General features: G+C 39.5%; 1 protein-coding gene across 5 annotated transcripts in view; it reads left to right on the forward strand.

The window, feature by feature from the left end:
• The window catches only part of TET1 (tet methylcytosine dioxygenase 1), a 93,471-nt gene that overhangs the window by 48,201 nt on the left and 25,466 nt on the right, over positions 1–19,804 (forward strand). For all 5 annotated transcript variants that reach the window (XM_026059927.1, XM_026059928.1, XM_026059931.1 and 2 more), the window contains 4 exons: positions 1,145–1,235; positions 1,874–1,967; positions 15,649–15,857; positions 17,786–17,936. In XM_026059927.1, the coding sequence (XP_025915712.1) occupies positions 1,145–1,235; positions 1,874–1,967; positions 15,649–15,857; positions 17,786–17,936 (545 nt within the window). The remainder of the gene's footprint in view (positions 1–1,144; positions 1,236–1,873; positions 1,968–15,648; positions 15,858–17,785; positions 17,937–19,804) is intronic.

Raw genomic sequence — 19,804 nt, forward strand, 5'->3', positions numbered from 1 at the left:
GTTACTTTGCCATTGCAAAAGCTCAGTGTTTTGCCCTTAGGAAATGGGAGAAAAAGTGGTTTTTATTTTTTCCCCTTTCTGTAACTTTTTTGAGGTCTTTGGGCCTGCAAAACACAGCAGATTTTAATATTTTTGGCCTTGCAACTGGCAGGTTTAAATTCTCCAGTGTTTAAATGTGAGTAGAAGAAAAGGAGTTTTTCCACTTGTTTTGTCATCACTGACTTGTGCTCCATGTGAATTTATCTGCAGTGTATCAGATTATGATTTTCATGGTCTAGAAGTAATTTTTGCTTGAGATGTACTGGGCAGATCTCCAATACCTTTTCATTGTTACCTAAATTAAATATTGTTAGGCAAGCAGAAGGGCACAGTTGTGGGCGGTCTTGTTACTGTCAGCATTGGTCCTGGGGAGTGATGCAGTTTAGCCTTGAAAGAGTACATGTCAAAGGCTTTTAGATGTCTCTTATCGCAGAGAATGAGAGGTGAGGTAGAGTTCAGGTGATAAAGTCGGAGACATAATAACTTATGTTGAGGGATGGGATGTCAGACCAAACGGGGTGTTTGAAATTTTGCAAGTACAACTTAATTGATGGTGTTGGACATGCTTTGATAGCTTGAAAACAAAACACACAGATGGAAAAACAAGTCAAACACTGAACAGCAAAGCATATGCAGGCAGATTTTTTTTCTCTTTGCTTTAATGTGCTTCTGAACCAACAAACCGCTAGTTAAGAGATGGATTATGTTCTCTGTTGTGTAGTGTATGACCACAAGTTAAATTTTTTTGCCTCAATCCTCCCTTGTTTAAAACGCTTCCCTACTTACAAGGGCATTGGGAGGCTTACCTAATGAATATATACCAGATCCTGTAGTGAATATTGCTGAAGAATGCAAAATATTAATATAATTAGGATTACTTTACAGTATCATAAAAGATCTATTATCAGATTAGTAGGAGTTATTTCAGGTATGAAATAATTTTGATGACTTTAAGGAGAAAAGTTTATCGGTGTATTATTTGTTACATTTAGGTTAAGATTTTATGTATTTAATTTGGAGGATGCTTCTATAAACTATTTTAAGGTTACTTTTAATGGTGTAAATCTTTGCACATGCAAACTTAATTTTCTCAACCTGTTTACAGAGCAAATTATAGAGAAAGATGAAGGCCCATATTACACACACCTCGGGACAGGACCAAGTGTTGCTGCTGTGAGAGAAATAATGGAGAACAGGTGAGGAAAAATCAGCATTTAATGCTAACAATATTTTCGAATGTATAAACAGGACAGACGACGAGCTATGAAGTCAGGTGCTATGTTTGGCTTTTTTTTAAACTTTTTGCAGTACTCATTTGTAAAGCATTTTCCTGCTCAGATGTGCATGAGATGAACACTAGCATTCCAGTTCCAAAATCACTTGTCTTTTTTGAGCTCCAACAGCTTTAGGGTCCAATTTCCCCAAGTGCAGTGTGCTCTTAGGTGCTGTTGTAGTCAATATGAATGACAGAGATAAGCACCCGGCAGGATTGGGTTCTCCAGTGTCCTGCATGTAACCAGCTGTGGCAAATTGGACAGAAAGGTCACGTTAGTGACTTAAGTACACAAGGATTTACATGCAGATGACGTTTGCTTCCCAAATAATGTCTCCTTAGTAGTAGAAATTTGTTATCGGAAGAGAGATTTCAAATTGACTCATGCAAATAGGATTTTAAATTTAACAGTCTTTTTTGGACATTATAGGTATTTTGTTTCTGTTCTGCTCTCAGTAAAATAAAAATAAAGTAGTTGTTATTGTTTTATTGAAAGTGTTCCCTGTTCTAAAATGGTCTACAACAGTTTTAGTTGTACTCACGAAAATTTTTTTAATTCAGGTATGGAGCAAAAGGAAGCGCTGTAAGAATAGAGGTAGTGGTTTATACAGGAAAGGAAGGAAAAAGCTCTCAGGGGTGTCCAATTGCCAAGTGGGTAAGTTTTTATGTTACAGCAGTAAAATTGTTTTGTGTGGCTTTTAAATTTCAAATGATGTATAGTCTTTACAATGTGGTCTTTAATGAAAGTCGGGTTCTACAAGTCTCCCTGAATGATGAAGCTAAGGAAAACCTTTTGGTGCTGTGGTACTATATATTGTACTGTAGTTCAAATGAGAGAGCAAAAGAAAGGCGCTTAACAGAGCTAGCAGAAATGACCAAATCAAGGGTAAGAAGATCCTGACAGTGTCTCAGAGTTGCTGTGTCTCGTGAACTAAGTTATTGAGAAGCATGAAAGAGAGAAAAGAAGGGATGATTGCCTGGGAGAGTTGGATAACCAGTCAGGAACATTTTTTCAAACCCTTCTCAGATGCATGAACACCTGAAGGAAAGAGTGTGTTGGAAGCAGTAAGGAAGTTCAGTCTCAAATACCATGGAATTTATTATTATCGTTGAGGAACTGAACTCAGTATTTAGAAATGTAGATGTTACGGTGATAGTTTTTACCAAAGTCTGTCTCACATTGCCTCGTGGGAGGCAGGAAATGAGACAAGCTCCAGGAAAGAGCTTGGAAGGAATTGGTTGTCCCTACTTTTTGCTGAAACCAGCAAAAAGCAGATAGGAAATCATGTAAATTGAGTTTTGGGAATTAAAAGAATTTGTTTGCTAAATTTTTTTATTGCCACATTTAGGAATTTCAAGCTTAATTGAAAATTTGATGAAGATAATGTACAGCATGTAGGCTAGTGTTTGTAACTCCGTAACAAAAACGAGGATATTACATATTGTATGTGAATGGTGTTGCATGCTAAATATTTACTATTTTTATGTTTGGAATAGTCAAAATGTGCTTTTCATACTCAGAACATAAATTATTCCTTAGAAAGGAAMCCCATATGTGCATGTTGCTACAGATAATATTTTTAATAACAAACTGGTATCCAAGAAAAAAAGATGGTAGAACAAATTTCATAAACAGACAACTCGGAATAGAATGATTTTTCTGAGCATTTCAACCAAATAAACATTCCATTTTAACAAAGGACAGGAGTTAAAAATCTTAGCTGAGAAACTCTGAAGCTTGATTTTTCTGTTGCCGTTATCAATGTACTATCTTTTATGTAAAACAGCAATGAGAGATTTTATTGTATATCTGAATGGCTGTTGGTGTCCAACGTGTGTATAATGCAGCAGTCAGAAAGCACTGGGTTGCATAGAGAAAAGGCTGTTTTAAGGTATAGGGGACCGGCAGTCCAGCTAGATTTTTAAGTTTCTATATTTAAAACATTCGAGAGAATAATTTTTAATTATAATTTAACTAAGTTTCAATCTTGTGTTATGCAGCAGTGACTTTTTTTGTGTGCAAGTTCAGACCCGAAGACGATGAATGCTTTTCCAAGTACGTTAACTGTTACTGTGTGACTGTTCAGTACAACACAGGGAAGGAAATCACTGAAATCTCCTCTGTAGAACTGTTTCATCTATATAAAATCCACATTTTTGCTTCATATACTTAATGTGTGAGTTAACTTTTCATTGGCAATGCTAATTTTAATTCTTAAAATGGAGCATATTTGGGTTTTGGCTATGACCAAAGAAACGTAATTGTGAAATTTATTTTAAAACATACGGAAAGAGTTTGCTGTGCTTTCTGGTAATTGCAGTCACAAGGCTCTGCCAGTTGCACAGATACTTTCACTTACTGGTTTACAGTGTACTTTGGGACAGGCTCATCTCTGCTTTGCAGATGGTCAAGTTTTTGCCCTAGGGCTGCTGAGAGACCTGCTGGCAAGAGCACCATGATGGAGCTCTGCTGAAGCAAATGTGATAAGAAAGGATTGAATTTATTGATCTGTCATATTTAACTATTTTCCCCAATTTGCCCTATTTCCACTAGTTAGTTTATTCTTTTGTCAGCTCATTAAGAAGCATTGTAGGATCAAAAGAGGCTTTGTAAAATATCTATGTCCATACATTCTTCCATTAGTGACTGCATTTCATAATTCTGATTTTCTCTTAAATTATTTTTACTGAAATGGCTCTAGACATGTGCCTGGTGTATTAAATATTTACCAAGACAGACTCCTTTCCCTAACAGGAGCTGACATTTCTTCCTTAGTTTTCAGGGCACCACAAACTTCCAAAGAATTTTCCTTTCAGTTCTCTTTTGAGAACAAATAAGCTTTTCTGTATTTCTTGAGCATGTAATATTTTTGTCCCTCTGGATGTGAACAAGTATGCTCCTATTACCTGAACTTAAATAGCATCAGTAAATACTACCCAGGATTTGAAACATTATCATAGTTGTATCTGTGAGCATTAGTTTGACACTCACATGAGCTAAACTGTTTGCAGCGAAGATGAACTTGCTATTTTGTACTGCATTCAGTGACGGGGATTTTCAGTAGCCTCTTTGCTTGACCTCTCTTTACATGTCAAGAATTGCCTGGTCTCCTCTATAGTCTGCTGCTGCCAAATCATAACTTTTCCTGAGATTTCAAATATGTGGGTATGTGTGTAGGTGCTAACTGTATGATTAGGCAATAACTTACCATTCTGTGACATCTGTCTGGGTAGATGTGCTCCTTTTTTCTTATTTTGGGTTTCTTTTGCTTTTTTTCCCCCCATCTAAGTACATCAGATTTCTACATAATACTTTTTTTTTCCAAGAAAAGCTATGTAATACTGGCTATGTAGTGATGACTTCATTGCTGGCCTGTCATTCCGCGTTAGTAGCCCATTCCTGCAATAGAAACAGTTTCAGGTTACTGTGCATCCCCTATAACCAGCCAGTGACGGGTGACTCGTATCGGGCCCATTGTTTTATCAGGGCTTTAACTGATAATAAATGTGGCCTCTTTTTTCTGCTCTCGGTGTCTGATGGCAAATAAAGATTACCTAGGTTAATTTATGTGAAATGGTTTATGAATTTATATTATCTGTAAGTTGTTCATAAGTAGCTCACTCTAGGCATCATCCTGTTTCCCTGAAGTCAGACATATATGCCGCTGGCCATCTGTCAGCTAACCTGGTGAGGTCGGCTTCAGGCCTTAAAACTTCTGGATTAAACGCATTTCCTATTGGTTCCTTCTGCTGGTTTCAGTGGACATTGGCTTAGAGTTAAGTTATCATTGTTAGCTGTTGTCTCTATTTGGAGCTGAAATGTAATTTTTAAGGCTGTCTCCTCCCGCTCTGAGTAAAGACAACAGATGAGAACAGATAAGTGTGGCCAGGTCAGGGCGGAGGTCCTCTGAGCCCATCTGCTGTCTCCAGGACTGACCCACCACCAACAGCAGAAAGGTGCAAGAGCAGAGCAATTGCGTCCCAGAAGACTCCTGCTGTTTCCAGTAATTCGCAGCTCTGGGGTTCCCTGAACTGGAGGTGATGTCTTCGTGCTTAATTGCTCTTCATAAATGTTGTCATCTTTTTCCCCCTGCCCTTTTCCATATCTTTTCCTGGTCTGTTACACCTTTTTTGAATAGGGGAATTAGTACCTCACACAGTAATGAAGTTATGAATTAAATAGCAACATAATAGTGTTTTCAGCCTTGTGCTTAACTCCCGGTAATTTTTAGCAGTTGCTTTTTTCTTCTCCACTGCTGAGCAGTGATCTGGCATTTTCATAGAGCTTTCTCTCATTTTGCCAAATTCTCATTCCTGTGTGGCAATGGTCAGCTCAGAGTCCATCTCTGTGTAAAAATAGGATTGTTTTCTCCACATTCATTTGCACATCTAGGGTGGATTTTATCTGCCATTTTACCGCCCACTCAGCAGGGTGAACTCTTCATTGTTTGCAGATTGTGCTTGACTTCACTCTTCTGAATTACTTAGTATCATCAACAAATGTTGCCATCCTGTTATTTACCCTTAACAAACATGCCGAAGAGCCTGAACTGTTCTCCAGAACTGCAGTGGGGATGCACCAGCCTTTGTTTCGTATCTTTTCACTGATTTTTCACGTGTGGTCTTTTGTTTTATCTGAGGACAGGTTAGTGTTAGTTTTTTGTTCGGTTGGTTGGTTGGGTTTTTTTAAGAGCCTTTAGTGAGGGACCTTACTGAACGGCTTTTGGAAATCCCGAAAGACCTGCCATGTGACTGAGCCATGACTTGCCTTCATGGAAGTTTCATTGACTTCACCCTGTGGATCACATTTATCTGTGTGATCACTAGTTCCGTTCTGCAAAATAGTTTCTACAAATACACCCCACACAGACACCAGGCCAGTGTGATCATTGAATCCCTGTATTTCTCCTAGGATCTTTTTGCAAACTGGTATCCCCTTACAAACAATCTGCCAGTCCTCTGGAACTGATGTATTTTAAATTAAGACAGCGCACATCACATGTAATAGTTCAGCTGTTTCATCCTTGAGTTTTTTGGGAGTTCTTGGATGGATACCATCTGATCCCAGCAGTTCGTTACTGTTATTTTTGTCACTGTTACCCTGTAATTGCTTCTGTTGGGGCTTTAACTTGAGGGGGGAAAAAACCCCAAACCCTTGGCTGTGTCCCCTGTGCAGGAGGGTTCTCACGTGGGAATCTTTCCAGGCTCCTTGTTTGTGAATGCAGTGGAAGTGGAACCTGGATTTTTGCGTTGCTGGCCTTATCTTCTCTGAGCTCTGCTTTTACACCTGGATGGTCTGTTGACCCTTCAGATGCTGATAGCCTCCTGCTGATCCTAATCTGTCTGAAAAATTTAGTATTAAGGATTTTTTTAATGCCTTTTCAAGTTGTTTCTCAAACTCTTTTATATTTGTTTTGAATTGTCTGCTTTATTGGGTTTTATATTTAAAACCTGGCAGAGTTTATGACCCTTTTTTTTCTATATTTTTGTTAATAAATTGGTAGGATATATAAATAATAAAAAATAAGAATAAAAAATAAGGGGCGGATTAAAAATAGATGAGAATAAATGATTATAAATACTTTTAAAATATGTGTAAATCTGAAATGGTTAAGACCTGAACCTAAAATTAGCTACTGAAATTAATCAAATTTAAAACAAAAAGTAATGCTTGGATAATTCAGTGTTACAACCAAGATTTTATAGATCATTGAACTGACAGGAGTCTGTAGTTTAATGCCAGAAAGGACAATCTGTTGAGTGCTGATTAGCCTTGATAACAGTAGGCTCTTCTGCAGATGCAGAGAAAATGGTTTGGTTTTTTTCAGTTTGCTAGATTAGCTCAAGTTGAGAAAGTGTTTGGGAATCAAAAAGGCAAGAAAACTAAGAAGTTACTCCAATTTCTAGGCTATCTACATGTAAGTTATTGTTAATATTAGAAGAGATGTTTAGTTAATTAAAGAAAACAAATTGATGAAAGAGCAAGGTACTTTGTTGTGCAGTAGACCATTATTATTAATCAACCAAGCTGGTAGAGGACCATTTTATCAAGAAGTCGAGCACTTGTAAGCTGATTCTCAGGTGCTGAATCGGGTAATCAGGAATCAGGTAAGCCGATTCTCAGCAGTGGACAGTAGATCTGGCACCGTACTGATAATTAGGGGAAGAGAAGCTATCGTCTGATTTGGAAAATGACAGAAGGGGGAGATTTTGAGATGTTTGTGAAAGTGCTGTAAAGGAAATTCTCTTGGGGTGATGGTCCCCTGGCTGCGCGTTGAAACAGAGTGGGCAGCTCCATTCTGCTAAACAGCTGACTGTCCTTCGAGCTTTGTTATTTCATTTATCAGACTATCTGCATGATCAAAGGGTGAGCTCCACAGGAGACGTCTGGAAGGAAACAATTATTTTTGGCACGTGGTGTGGTGTGGGACGGAGGGAATCTTGTTCACCTTTTTGGAAAACATTGTATTAGGGTGGGGCTTTCTTGCCATAATGTTGTAATGCACTGAAGTTGGTTTGTGTAGTAGGTATTACAGCTATGTAGACACTATTTTCACTGTTTGCTAGGAGGTGTACCTGTTAAATACAAAATTAGGGGAGTTTATCTGGGATGAAAAATATTTGTATTATTATCATCCAAAGTAAAGCTGTTAAGTGCTGCAATGCTTTGAGGGTCAATATGATTAGAAACTTTTACATGGTTTCCAAAGTAAATAGAAAAGTTTTAATGTTTTTTATATATGAAGAACTAAAATATTTCAATAGCATAAGCATGAAACAAAAAAATGATGTTAAGATAAACTAAGTTAAGTATTATATAAGAGCAAACACTGATGTTGCTATTATCACTATGTCAATTGAAACAAACTGTGGTGTCTGAACGCACTGAGAGAGTGTGGGTTCTGATATGTCATCCATACCATCCAGAGCATGGTTTGCCTTTGCCTGTAATATAACAGGAAGGGAAGCTGGAGGGGCTGAGAAGGGTAAGAGGGTCCTGGGAGCTGAGACTTGAATTTTGTCCTCATTCCTGCAGCATGGGTCGTGTGATTATAGAAAAATCACGTAACCTGTGTGTACTGCAATTTACTCGTTTGTAAATGCACAACACTGCTTCCTGTAGCAATTTGAAATGGTGTTAGCAGGTAACTCTTGTAAAACACTTCAGTGGCATTCCTGTGAAAAAAGTAAAGTAACTTCATGGTTTTGTTATTGCTGGTAATCATTCTGTGCTAACTCGTTCGATGTAGTCTGCCAGTACTCTTGAGAAGAGTGAATTTTGGGAAGTGGAATTTATTTCCATTTTAATATCTCTTAGACATGTTGAGAATAAAAGGATATAACATTTTCCAGAGCGAAAAGCGTTTAATGTAGATTAATGACTAGGGAGGAAGAATGAATTAGGAAAAAGGAGGGCAGACTCGCTTCTGCTGCATACGGGAACATTTCTCCTGCTGTCACTGCAACACAGCTTCACCTGCCAAAACAGCAGTAATTTTGAACAGCCATTGTGCTCTCACTCTGTGCAGGTGTAGATTATTATGGAATTGCAAGTTAGCACATAATCTAGTCCTGGGGAGGAAGGAGACAGCAGAGACAAAATAAATGAATCGCTCACGGTTCTTTGGAGAAATTAGCTGAAAATCTGCTTGTCAAAAACTGTAGAGGCAAACTGTTCTTAATGAGTCGCCTGTTTCAGGAAATTATAGTGAACAGTTAGGATATGTTCTCCCTTTAAAAACATCTACTGATATCTTGCAAAGGAGACATCGCTATTTTAAAGGAGAAAATCAGAATGGGCTAGAAGGAGTTATCACAGTGGAACCACAGGGAGATGAAATGAACCTAAAAAAGACCTTTTTGTTGGTTCCATTAATTTTTTAGTCCAGTAATAGATAACATTGTTGTATTTCACTCACAATTAAAGTTCTCTATTTGTTAGAGGTGTCTGGTTTATATCATATTAAAGTTAACACATCTATTCTGGTGATCCTAAATTGGAAAATAATTTCTCATCCATATGGTAATTCAGCATCTGGTACGCTGAGCTTCTGCAGTCTGACTCTTAGCTACTTGCATAAGTCATGTACATGCTAATTTAGATAGACTGGCTTATGTTTAGGAACATCAAGTAATTTTTATTCACAGTGAACTTATTCCTTGTTCCAGAGCTCCTGCCAAGGGTTGAGACAGTTGCTTCAACAATCTAAAAGAAATAATTCAAGTAAGTAGAACTCAAGCATTTGGACAGCTGAAGTAGATTTTATCGATAGCATAACTTTACTGATGCTGTTCAATACATTCAGAAATGATTTGGAAAAAGTGGGAAACACTGAGGTGAAAAACTGCGGGTGATACAGAGCTGTTCAGGATAGTGACGATGGTGGCCAGCTATCGTGAACCGCAGTAAGAACTCGTGATCCAGAATGAATGGCCAGTAGAATGGTAAATGAAATTCGCTGCAAGTGTAAAGGGATGCAAAGCACCGAGTTATTGTAGTTTTATACACATAGTTACAGACACCAGGCTGAGTGTTACTGCTTGGGGTGACGATACTTTGTTAGCCATCAGCTTCAGAGCTTGGTGGTGATGAAAACAACAAACACCGCTGTTGTGAATTATTCGGAAGGAGGGAAGAACAAAACAAGAAACGACTGTGTCACTGCGTGCACACCCGCTGCACCCAAGTCTTGAATACTGTCTGCGGTTTGAGTCCCCCAGCTCGAAAGAGCGCGGCAGAACTGGGAAAGGTGCAGGTACAGACTCCTCAGCCTTGCAGGGAGGGCAGGGGGAAGGCGACCATGAGTGGCTTGGAGACGTGAACAGCAATCTGTTACTCACCCTCTCATCCCATACCAAAACGAGAGGGCGCTAGCAGGTGGTAGCTCAGCCCGAATGAAAGACGGTGGTTTTTCTTTCACGCAGTGTAGAGCTAAGCTTTGCCGTTGTTGCCCTGGGATGTTGTGTATGATAAAATTCTGCATAAGTTCAGAAGCAACTGGGCAAGCGCACAGAAGGCAAATCCTTAAAAAGCTGTGAGGTAGCGGCATGGTCCCGGGCGTTTCCTGAGCCGCCTGCAGGTGGCTGGAAGCTGGCTGGTGGGTTTTGAGAAGTGTCGCCTACATCTGGGTGCCTTTCTTACTCCCTAGGCAACTGCTCCTAGTCCTTGTCAGAATCAGGATGATAAGACTAAGCAGTCTGCTTGTCTGACCCAGTCCAGCTCTTCTGAGATTCTTTTAATTGAGTCAAAATGAGATAGAGCAAAATAGCCCTAGGAAGTGCTTTTATCATCCATTTTTGTCTCTTTGATGTCCTTGTGCATGGGGGAGTGGAAAATTGGCTTTTCCTATTGCTTATTCTGTAATTTGTTGCTAAATTGCTGGAACAAATTCTGCTTATGGCACCCCTTTAATAAACATACTCTAGTTCTTGGCTCATGCTTTCTGTTAAGAAAATTGGGTTTATTTCTACCTTTGTGGCTTGTAGAAAGACAAGTTTAGCTGTGGCGTGTTACCATAATAGCTGCTGTTGGTATTTCTGTGCTATCTGACAGGCTTTGGGCTCACCCTGTAGGCTTGCTCATGTTAGTCGAAGCTGCCATTCGGGTAGCTCACAAAAGAAAATACGGTCTTCCGTTAGATGTAATGCCTAAAAAGAACACAGGGATAGCCATAATAATTCAGAACAGGCATGGTGCAGACAGTGACAGACTGCAGCACGTGAGGGAGGTACAAAAATTGTTTTTGAAAACGACCAAAATAAATGAGCACTGTGCCCAAATCAGTGCCCTACAAGTATGATACTTGTATTACCCCGAGTCCTGACACGTATGGGCATAAAAAAGATGTTTGGAAGGAGGTGTTTGTCCCTGTTCAGTTTTTCCTGTTGCCCTAGACGTGGTTATGTTAGCCAAAAAGGCGAAGGACTGAATAGCCTGTAACTTCAGGCCCAGTTGCTGCGCGTGCGGAGCAGGGCTGAGGGGTCAGGCGTTGCGGGGGTTTGTCAGGTCTGCTGCTTTCCAAAAGTGCTCTGTGGCAGATGCATCAGTTTATTCACTGTAAATATAGGAAACGTTTGATGGATAGTTAGTTAGTACCGATGACAGTTACGGCGTGCTAAAATGACTTCAGTGATAACCTGCCCCTACATACAAAAAGATTATCATATAAAGTTAAAAAGTGTTACTTAATGCATTACAAACTTATTAAAATCTTGTTTGGTTGATTATATTATTTTACTACTAGAGCCACCAAGAAGACAGATTTTTTTTTTTTGGTGGGGAAAAAAATTGTTAGGGAAATTTTTTTTTTTTAGTTTTCCCATTATAAAAAAACTAGCTTTAAAATTTCACCAACTAATTTTTTTTAAATTTTCTTATTCCTTCTTTAGGGACCATTATTAAACAAACTAAAGTATTAGATTATCTACATCATCATTTTTGTTAACCGTATCACAGAAATCATGAGTCATATTGATAACTTTGGGAGATGGATTTTGCCACTGATTTGTGCATTGTTTACCGTCAGAAAAACAAATTCAGTGACATGATGTATTTGTTGCATGTTTTATTTAATATTTTGCACCTCAGTGTTTCATAGGTAAACAATAAGTACACTGGGAGTTATGCTTACAAGTTCCAATAGCACATATGTTGGCATTTGAAATTATTGCATGAGGAATTGATTCACAAATGCACAAGTCTTGTATTCTCTGCAGCTATAACAGTATATTGATTTCATTTGCCTTACGGAGAAGGACCTTGGTTATATCAAATGCATGCTGAAAAAAACCCAACCCAACCCAAAACAAAACAAAAAGAACTAGAGTGTGGACAGAGATTTTACGTACGCTGCTCTCTTGATGACTGCTTTAAGATGGTGTTGCTATTGTATGAATTTTATGCAGGTATGGTGTTTTCCAGAAAGTCGATGGCGGGGGGCGGGGGGGAGTGGTCGTCAGTGAAAAGTGCATATGGTTTGGGGTTGTTTAAGAGTTAACAGATTTTGCCGTCATCGCCAATCATTTCAAGCTGCAGTAAGTATAATGGAAATAAATATATTCCTGACTTCTAAACTAAATAAAAAGAGCAATCCAAGAAATGATCAGTCAAGTAAAACCTTACTAGGCCCATTGCTTAGAAAAACAATAAGAAATCCAGTCTGTAAGCACATTGGACAAAATCTTGATAAGCAGTAGACAGTTTCTTATTTTTTCTTATTTTTCAGATAGCTACAAGTCTAATAAGAAAGGCAAATATAGTCAATTTTTCTTCTTTAACTCTAATATGCAATTTATTACAGAGTTCAGAAATGTATTTGATGTAGGCACTAGAAAACAAATGCTAAATTAAAAATTAATGGAACCGCATCAGTGTAGCGAAAGTAAGTGTAAATAAGTAAATGAAGGAGTACAGTGGCAATCCTCCACATTAGAAGAACTGTTAAATCGTGAAGAATCATAYGGCATTTCCGTTTGCTGGATTTGTTCTGCAGCCAGTTGTCTTGCTCACACTAGCTTTTCTGCATGTTAAAGTGGAGTATGGTATTGCCATGGATTTACTGTTATTACTAAAGGGAGGCTCTGCTTATTACTGCTTTGAGAACGTCGGCTGTGGATTGCGAACGGGCATCATCCGTGTACGCGGAAGCAACACGGCTAGAGCTCTGTCTCGCCGTCGCYGCCGGCGGGCTGGGAGGAAGCCTAGCCCCGTTGGTACGAGCAGTGCTGCTCTAAAAGCAGGAACAGTCAGGTGAGGAAAACGCCCTACCTGGGAAAACAAAAGGCAAGGAGGAGCTCCATCTGCAGTCGTCAGGTGGCCCTACGGTATATTCATAACGTCTTAAGAGCCACAGAAATAAAATCCAGACAACTGATAATCTATTAGCCAGCTTTGTGCCTGCGAGACAATGTATCGTAAAATGTTTTGGGGTCCAATAAGAGTATCGCGTTATCCACTGCATGGGTAATGACACAAATTCCAGCTGTATTTAACTGCAGGGAGGTAGGATGTTAGTTTAAAGGAAACTGTAAATTCCTTTCCTTGTCATTTGTCTTTTTTCCTGGATTGTGTATTTCCAGTTTAGAAATACATGAGAGTTCGCAAAGGACAACTTGATCTTGTATTGAGAAACTAAGAGGTACTAGATTTCTGTAGTGAAATTATGAAGTCTGGAAAAGAAAGAGGAAAAGAGATTAAAAGCATCACCCTTCCTGCAGAGTAACAACATTAAACTCCTCTTTCTCTGAGCTGAAGGAACTGTGCTGCCTAAAGAATGCAAAACTCACACTGACATGAATAATCTGTATTGTGCATCGGCCATAATAGGTTTTCTATAAACCTCACTCAAATGGAAATGAGTAGCATTATTTTTCTTTCTTTATAGAAATACTGTCAGTCACAACCAAGACTCCTTTTGTGGAATGGTATCTCAGAAGCTTTTACTTGTTTTCTCATTAAGTTTAAGACTTATTGTAAGATTGTATGATTAACTTTAAAAGAGCGATACTTTCTCTCTTGACACAAATTAACTCAAAGCTTTCTTCTTCCTGCTAAGTCTGCAGAGATTCCCACTGAAACTGCTGGTCTATTGAAAATCTTTTCATTTGCAGATTAATTGCAAGGGTGCTTTGGTCCCTGCTTTTAATTAGTTCAAATAATTTAGGTATTCACAGTTGACCAGGCTAGGAGTTGCATGTGACAGTTAGCCGCGTGTCTGGCAACAGAGGAACTTTGACATCAGCCTGATGGGGAATCTGCATGAAAACCCAGGCGTTTGGAGGTATCCAAAGGAGAGGTGAAACTCTGTTCTTGCTTTTGCAGTCCATCGTTATTACCATCTTCACCTGAGGGGTGCTGGGTGGATAGCAAGGGTGAGCACGGCTTGCGCTGGGCGAGCGCATAGCGAGGGAGCTGCCAGAGAGCTGCTGCAGTGTCAGGGCTCACCGCCTGCAGTAAGGGGGAGAGACTCGCTGACCCCCAGCTTACATACAGTAGGACTGCGGAGGAGAACTTGGCCTCTATCGTGCAAGAGAGGTCCAGGCCTAATATGTGGTTGTTGAAGCTTTGCACTGAGGTCTTGACACCTTTGTCAGATGCCTCTTAGAGGCCAGGCTGTGCAAAACGTGTCGGAAGAATTGGTAAGCTCGCTTTGCTTGTTTGTGTTCCAGTATTATCTAGCTCTAATGAATCTTTTTTGCTTCTTCAGCTAATATAATGCAACTTTGGTTCAAATTATGACAAAAACCTACTAAAGGTGGGAGTTAGACTACYAGGCATTTTTTTATTCAGTGCTGTATTAAAAGCCATCATACTGTTCCATATTGTGTTCAGTCTTTGGTATGTTGTATGGATAAGGTTGACTAAGATTGCGTTGTATATCTACAATTTAGTAAAAAACCTCACAACTCTGCTCAGAACTTCACCGCAGATCGTCTAGCAGATGTTGTGAAGAAAAATCTCATTTCTCCCTGCAGTAAGAACACAGTTTGTTTATTTTCATCACTTTCTTCCAATCTTCTTGTTTTGCAAGGTGGGAACCTTTTTGTCTACTGATATGTAACCATGGTAACCGCTCTAACACGCATATACGTGTGCTTGTGTGGTGTGCGTTTACGTACCAGCCTTCTGGCTTTGGGGGTATATTTTCAGTATCATTTCAGGACAGCTGTTAGGTCTTCAGTGGGTCTGTCATCTCAGGATGATTATTTTCTTCTTAATCCATTTTATTTATTGTTTGTATAGACTGGGATACTGAAAATATTCCCACTTCCATAAAATATGCTGCCATTTCTTCTCCAGGTAGAAATGCAATGCAAAATCACATTCTGCACCAGAGACCAATGTGTGATGCTGTCCTGGCCAGTCCTGCTTGCTGGCGTGGACTCTTTGGGCAGCAGTATTTCTTACTTTTTTGGGTCTTATATGTCCCAGCCTAGAAGAGAAGAGAAATCTGTTACATTTCAGCACRACTAAGTTTGAGATATAAACAAACAAGCAAAAATCAATTAGTTAGTTTTGGGAAATAGCACCAACAAAATACTTACCTTGATTCTCCCTGTTTAATTCTTTGCAGGATAAATTTTGCCATTGATTGCATGCATACAACTTCCTCCACTGAAGCTAATTTGACAGACCCCAAAAGTGGCTTCAGAGGAAATAATGTGGGCAGTTTAATAGTTAGCATTATTTAAGCATTTTGTTTTCTTTTTGGTTCTGAAAACAATTTATTTGCTTAGTAGTGAGTAAAGCAGATAGAGTGGATGAGCAAAGATCTGACATCCAGATCTTGCAAGTGTTTCCTACATTTATCTAAGAATGAACAAAATGGTTTTTCCAGGTGATACGAAGAAGTAGTGATGAAGAAAAGTTGCTGTGCTTGGTACGTCAGCGTGCAGGACACCACTGTCAAACTGCCGTCATAGTGATTCTCATATTGGCCTGGGAAGGGATCCCTCATCTTCTGGCTGATACGCTGTACAAGGAACTGACGCAGAGTCTCAGAAAATACGGCTGTCCCACAAGCCGTAGGTGTGCATTGAATGAAGAGTAAGTTACGTTAATATCACTTGATGTGTTGCTCTTTGAGAGTCATTCTGCATGAAAGAAAAACTTGAGATTTCAATACTGGTATTGCTAATAGTAGATATACAAAAGCTTACTTTAAACTGCAAACCACTAGGTGTCATTTTAGTGTAAAACTTAGTTCCTGGCCTTTCCTAGAGACCAGGCTGTACATGATAGTGATACTTGTGCCAGGTGTGCTCAGGGAAAGGGCTGGGCATGAACTTCTCGCCTGGCTCTGCACGCGCTGCCTGAGGACCAGACACAGTCAGTGTGCCCTCTACGCAGTTTCTCTCCTAGCTTTGCACACGCCGCCTAAGAACAAGACAGTCAGTGTGACTTTTACACCCAAACCAACGCTAAATAGCTGATAAGAAGGTGATTTGTGACTTGCACCACTGTGCCAGTGAGCGGAGCTGGCTGGGCATAAGAGGAAGGCATGCTCCCTTTGATCCTGCCGGTGACTGCAGTGCGCGTGCCCTCCCAGAGGTCTTTGAGGGCCTTCTCCTTCAGGCAGTGCACGTCTGCCCCGTACCGGAGCACATCACACGCTGTGGAATCGAGCCAGGATAACTGCGAGTGTGGTTTCTTTTCAATTGCGTGCCATGCTACTTACGTTGACGCATTTTTAAAGAAAGTAGTAGTAGTAGTAGTAGTAGTAGTAGTAGTAGTAACTGTCAGCCGTCTTGTGTTCTGCAGCTAATGTTGCTGTAAGTGTACCTGTGTTTCCTATTGCTTCTAATTTCTGCTTTGGAACATTTTTACTTAAGATGCAAAATTGAAAAAAGAGCAACTTGAGGTTTCTGAAATAAATGCTGCTTACGACTCTTCAGACGGTAGTCTTTTGGAGAGGGCGGGAGCCTTCTCTTAAAAGTTTCAGAACAGGGAATTCTCATTGTTAGCCATTGCTTTGTTCCGAATAACAGCCGTCTGCTCTTCCCACCTGTCACCGCATATAGCCACGTCTGGCATCTAGCAGTGACTGCTACTGCTTTGAGTACACCCCGTGTTGCTGGAAGCGTTTCTTAATGCAGCAGTGCTACCAGTGAAAGTTCCCACTGGCAAGTTCTCATCTCCTGGCCTGTCCTTTAGGTGACATCCCGAATAAAGTAAAACTGAGCAGTCGCTGCATTCTTTAAGTAGGGGTGGGCTGAACCTTCACTGCCACACTTCCATTCTGCTGCTTCAGATAAAGTAGGTCATAATTAAAACACTTGTTTTTTTTTTTTAAATAAATGAGAGAGTGAACACTCAAAATTAGGATCTTCCTCTCTATGCCTGAAATGACCAACTAATGTGAGGAATTTAATTTAATTGACAGTTAATGTGTTGCAACTGAGGCTCTGGAGCATTTCTGCCTTGGTGTGCTGATTTTTGTGTGGCCTACATCTAATCGGTCCCTCTAATACATGTACAGTTGACCTGAATCTAATGTTCATGTTCCTAAAGAGTCTGGCTAATTAGGGGTGTTGCATTTTAAAAGTTGGATCAATTTGGAGATATGGTATCTCCACACATAACAAATGTATAATATACAATATATGCTGTGTATAATTGTTGGGTTTAGGGGTGGCTTTCAGTAAGAGTGATATTTTCTTGTACTTTAATCCAACTGGAGAAGTCAAAATCACAGTAGCATGAATATATTTATAAGGAAATAACTTAGTGTTATCTGTTTCCCAAAAGTGGGACTTTTGGGATTTGAGTTTGTCTTTAAGAAAGATAAGCCAGTCCTCTACACCTAAATATCTCACTAAAGGCAAATAAACTGGTTAAACTATGTGTTTTATAAATTCCTGCGTTATTTTGCTATGTATTATAAAATGAATAGCATTGTCCTTTAAAAAAAAACAAAAAAAACCGTACCCCTGCTTTACCAAGCTGCCTTGCTGTGCCTTTGTTTCCTTTCACAGCCGTACGTGTGCATGTCAAGGACTTGATCCAGAAACTTGTGGAGCATCGTTCTCATTTGGCTGTTCATGGAGTATGTATTTCAATGGCTGTAAATTTGCCAGAAGCAAAAACCCCAGGAAATTTAGGCTTTTGACTGATGACTCTAAACAAGTAAGATTTATTTTATTTTATTGTTTTGTTTTCCTCCAGTATTCATTCAGATGATTTTCAGAACTAGAAGGGGAATCTACAAATATTCACCCCCCTCTCTCTCACACATACATAGCTTATATGTACCCAACTAAATGTTTTGTAACTTCAGTGTTTATAATTTTTTTCCACTGCATGAAAATTCATTTTTATGCATTTTAATATCCTAAAATTATTCTTAAATTCTGCATGCACATTTAGCTCCTCTGTGTAACTCTGTATTGTGAGAAATGTTAATTCTGTGTAAATAAAGAACACAGCTAAAGGTTTTTCTAAGCACGAGTACCAGGACTGCACCTCAGATTCAGTCTTTCTGCCTCATCACAGAAGATTTTGTACCTTGAATTTCACTCCTCTCACACTGCTTTCTGACCAGCTGACAATCTTATCTTCTCTCTGCCATCCAGAAGAAACAGTTTTTTCCTTGGACAACTTGTTTTTAAAACACTCTGAGGGAATGAATACACTAAAATAGGATGCAGTCAAAGAACACTATAACTGCTGCTTATGAGCATTAACGGTGACATAAAGCTCAGCTAGCACAGAAAATATAGTGATGGATTATACAAAGTAACATAGACCTCTAAAAAAAAAAATGTTGTTTTTACATAGGAAATATTTTTGTGAAGAAAGCGTAAAGTTGTTTTAAACTGATAATCACTGCCTGATGGCCATACAGCAGGAAGAATCCACAGAGTAACTTTAAGGTCACTTTTGTTCTCACTGTAGATGTCTTTAATCCCACTTCCCTGTGGAACTCCCAGATAAAAGTATTATGAAGATACATATACTGTATGGTGATCTGTTACCTAGTTCTCCTTCTGGGTTGCCCTGCCAGTCTTTCTTACCTCCTGAACTCCACTGCTGCCAGAGACAGAAAAGACCTGGCTTGTCGAAGTCCAGACTGTAGTAGAAGTATTCTTATATTTTTCATGTGTAGTTTGGACATTGTTTCTTGAAGAGAAAGATTTCACTTTGTTCACTGGAGATAAATATTCTCCCCAAGTCCTAATTGTTCCCTGAGAGAGTTGATTAGCATCTTTTACGCTCCTGAAGATGAATGCCAATCAATTTAGCTATCAGATATTAAAAGATACTGGGAAAAATAGAAAGTAAAGTCACACTGCAGAACCTTCTTTCTCCTCTGAGATGTGCTGTCTACTCACACTGCGGGTATTCCCAAATGCCGCTATCGCTTTGAGTGGGAGACTTTTGCCAAAGCAGAACAGGGCACCCATGGCCTTTCTCCCCTTTTTCTCAGTGAATACATGACTAAGGTAGTATAGCTGGAGATAGCTCTGCTCATCTCAGATGTCTTTGTCTCAGGATGCAATTTATTTTCTATAAAATTTCAGTTTAGAGAAAAACTTGTTTATTGGGCATTCCTTCATCCCTTCTCCTTTGTCCTTTTCCATTCTCTGTGATCCTGAGTTTTGGGTATTTCTCCTGCATAACTCTGTGCATGGAGCATTCTGTGTGCGTGTTTTCTCTGCACCTCCTGCTTACAGTGGTGGAAATATGCTTTCAGTGGGCCTGTTGCATCAGTCACTGATAGAGAGACCGTCTTTTCTAGAAAAGGCCGTTCTGGAGTCGTCATGCGGGATGTGGTATGGTCCAGCTGGCTTATTTGCTGTATTGGCCTGTCAGAAAGACCTTTCTCCCATCCGGATAGGCTAGGTTTTTGTTTCAGGATCTTTTCAGTCCAGTTACGAGGAGTCCAGGGGTGTGTCTGTGTTTCTATATCTGCCAACACTGTACTTAGGACAGGTGTTTTGTTCCAGCTTCAGTACCTGTTACCTTACTGCCCGGAGGATCTGTTCATCCTATTG

The sequence above is a fragment of the Apteryx rowi genome, unplaced genomic scaffold (assembly GCF_003343035.1).
Source record: "Apteryx rowi isolate R43461 unplaced genomic scaffold, aptRow1 scaffold_162, whole genome shotgun sequence".
NCBI classification, from domain to species: Eukaryota; Metazoa; Chordata; class Aves; order Apterygiformes; family Apterygidae; genus Apteryx; species Apteryx rowi.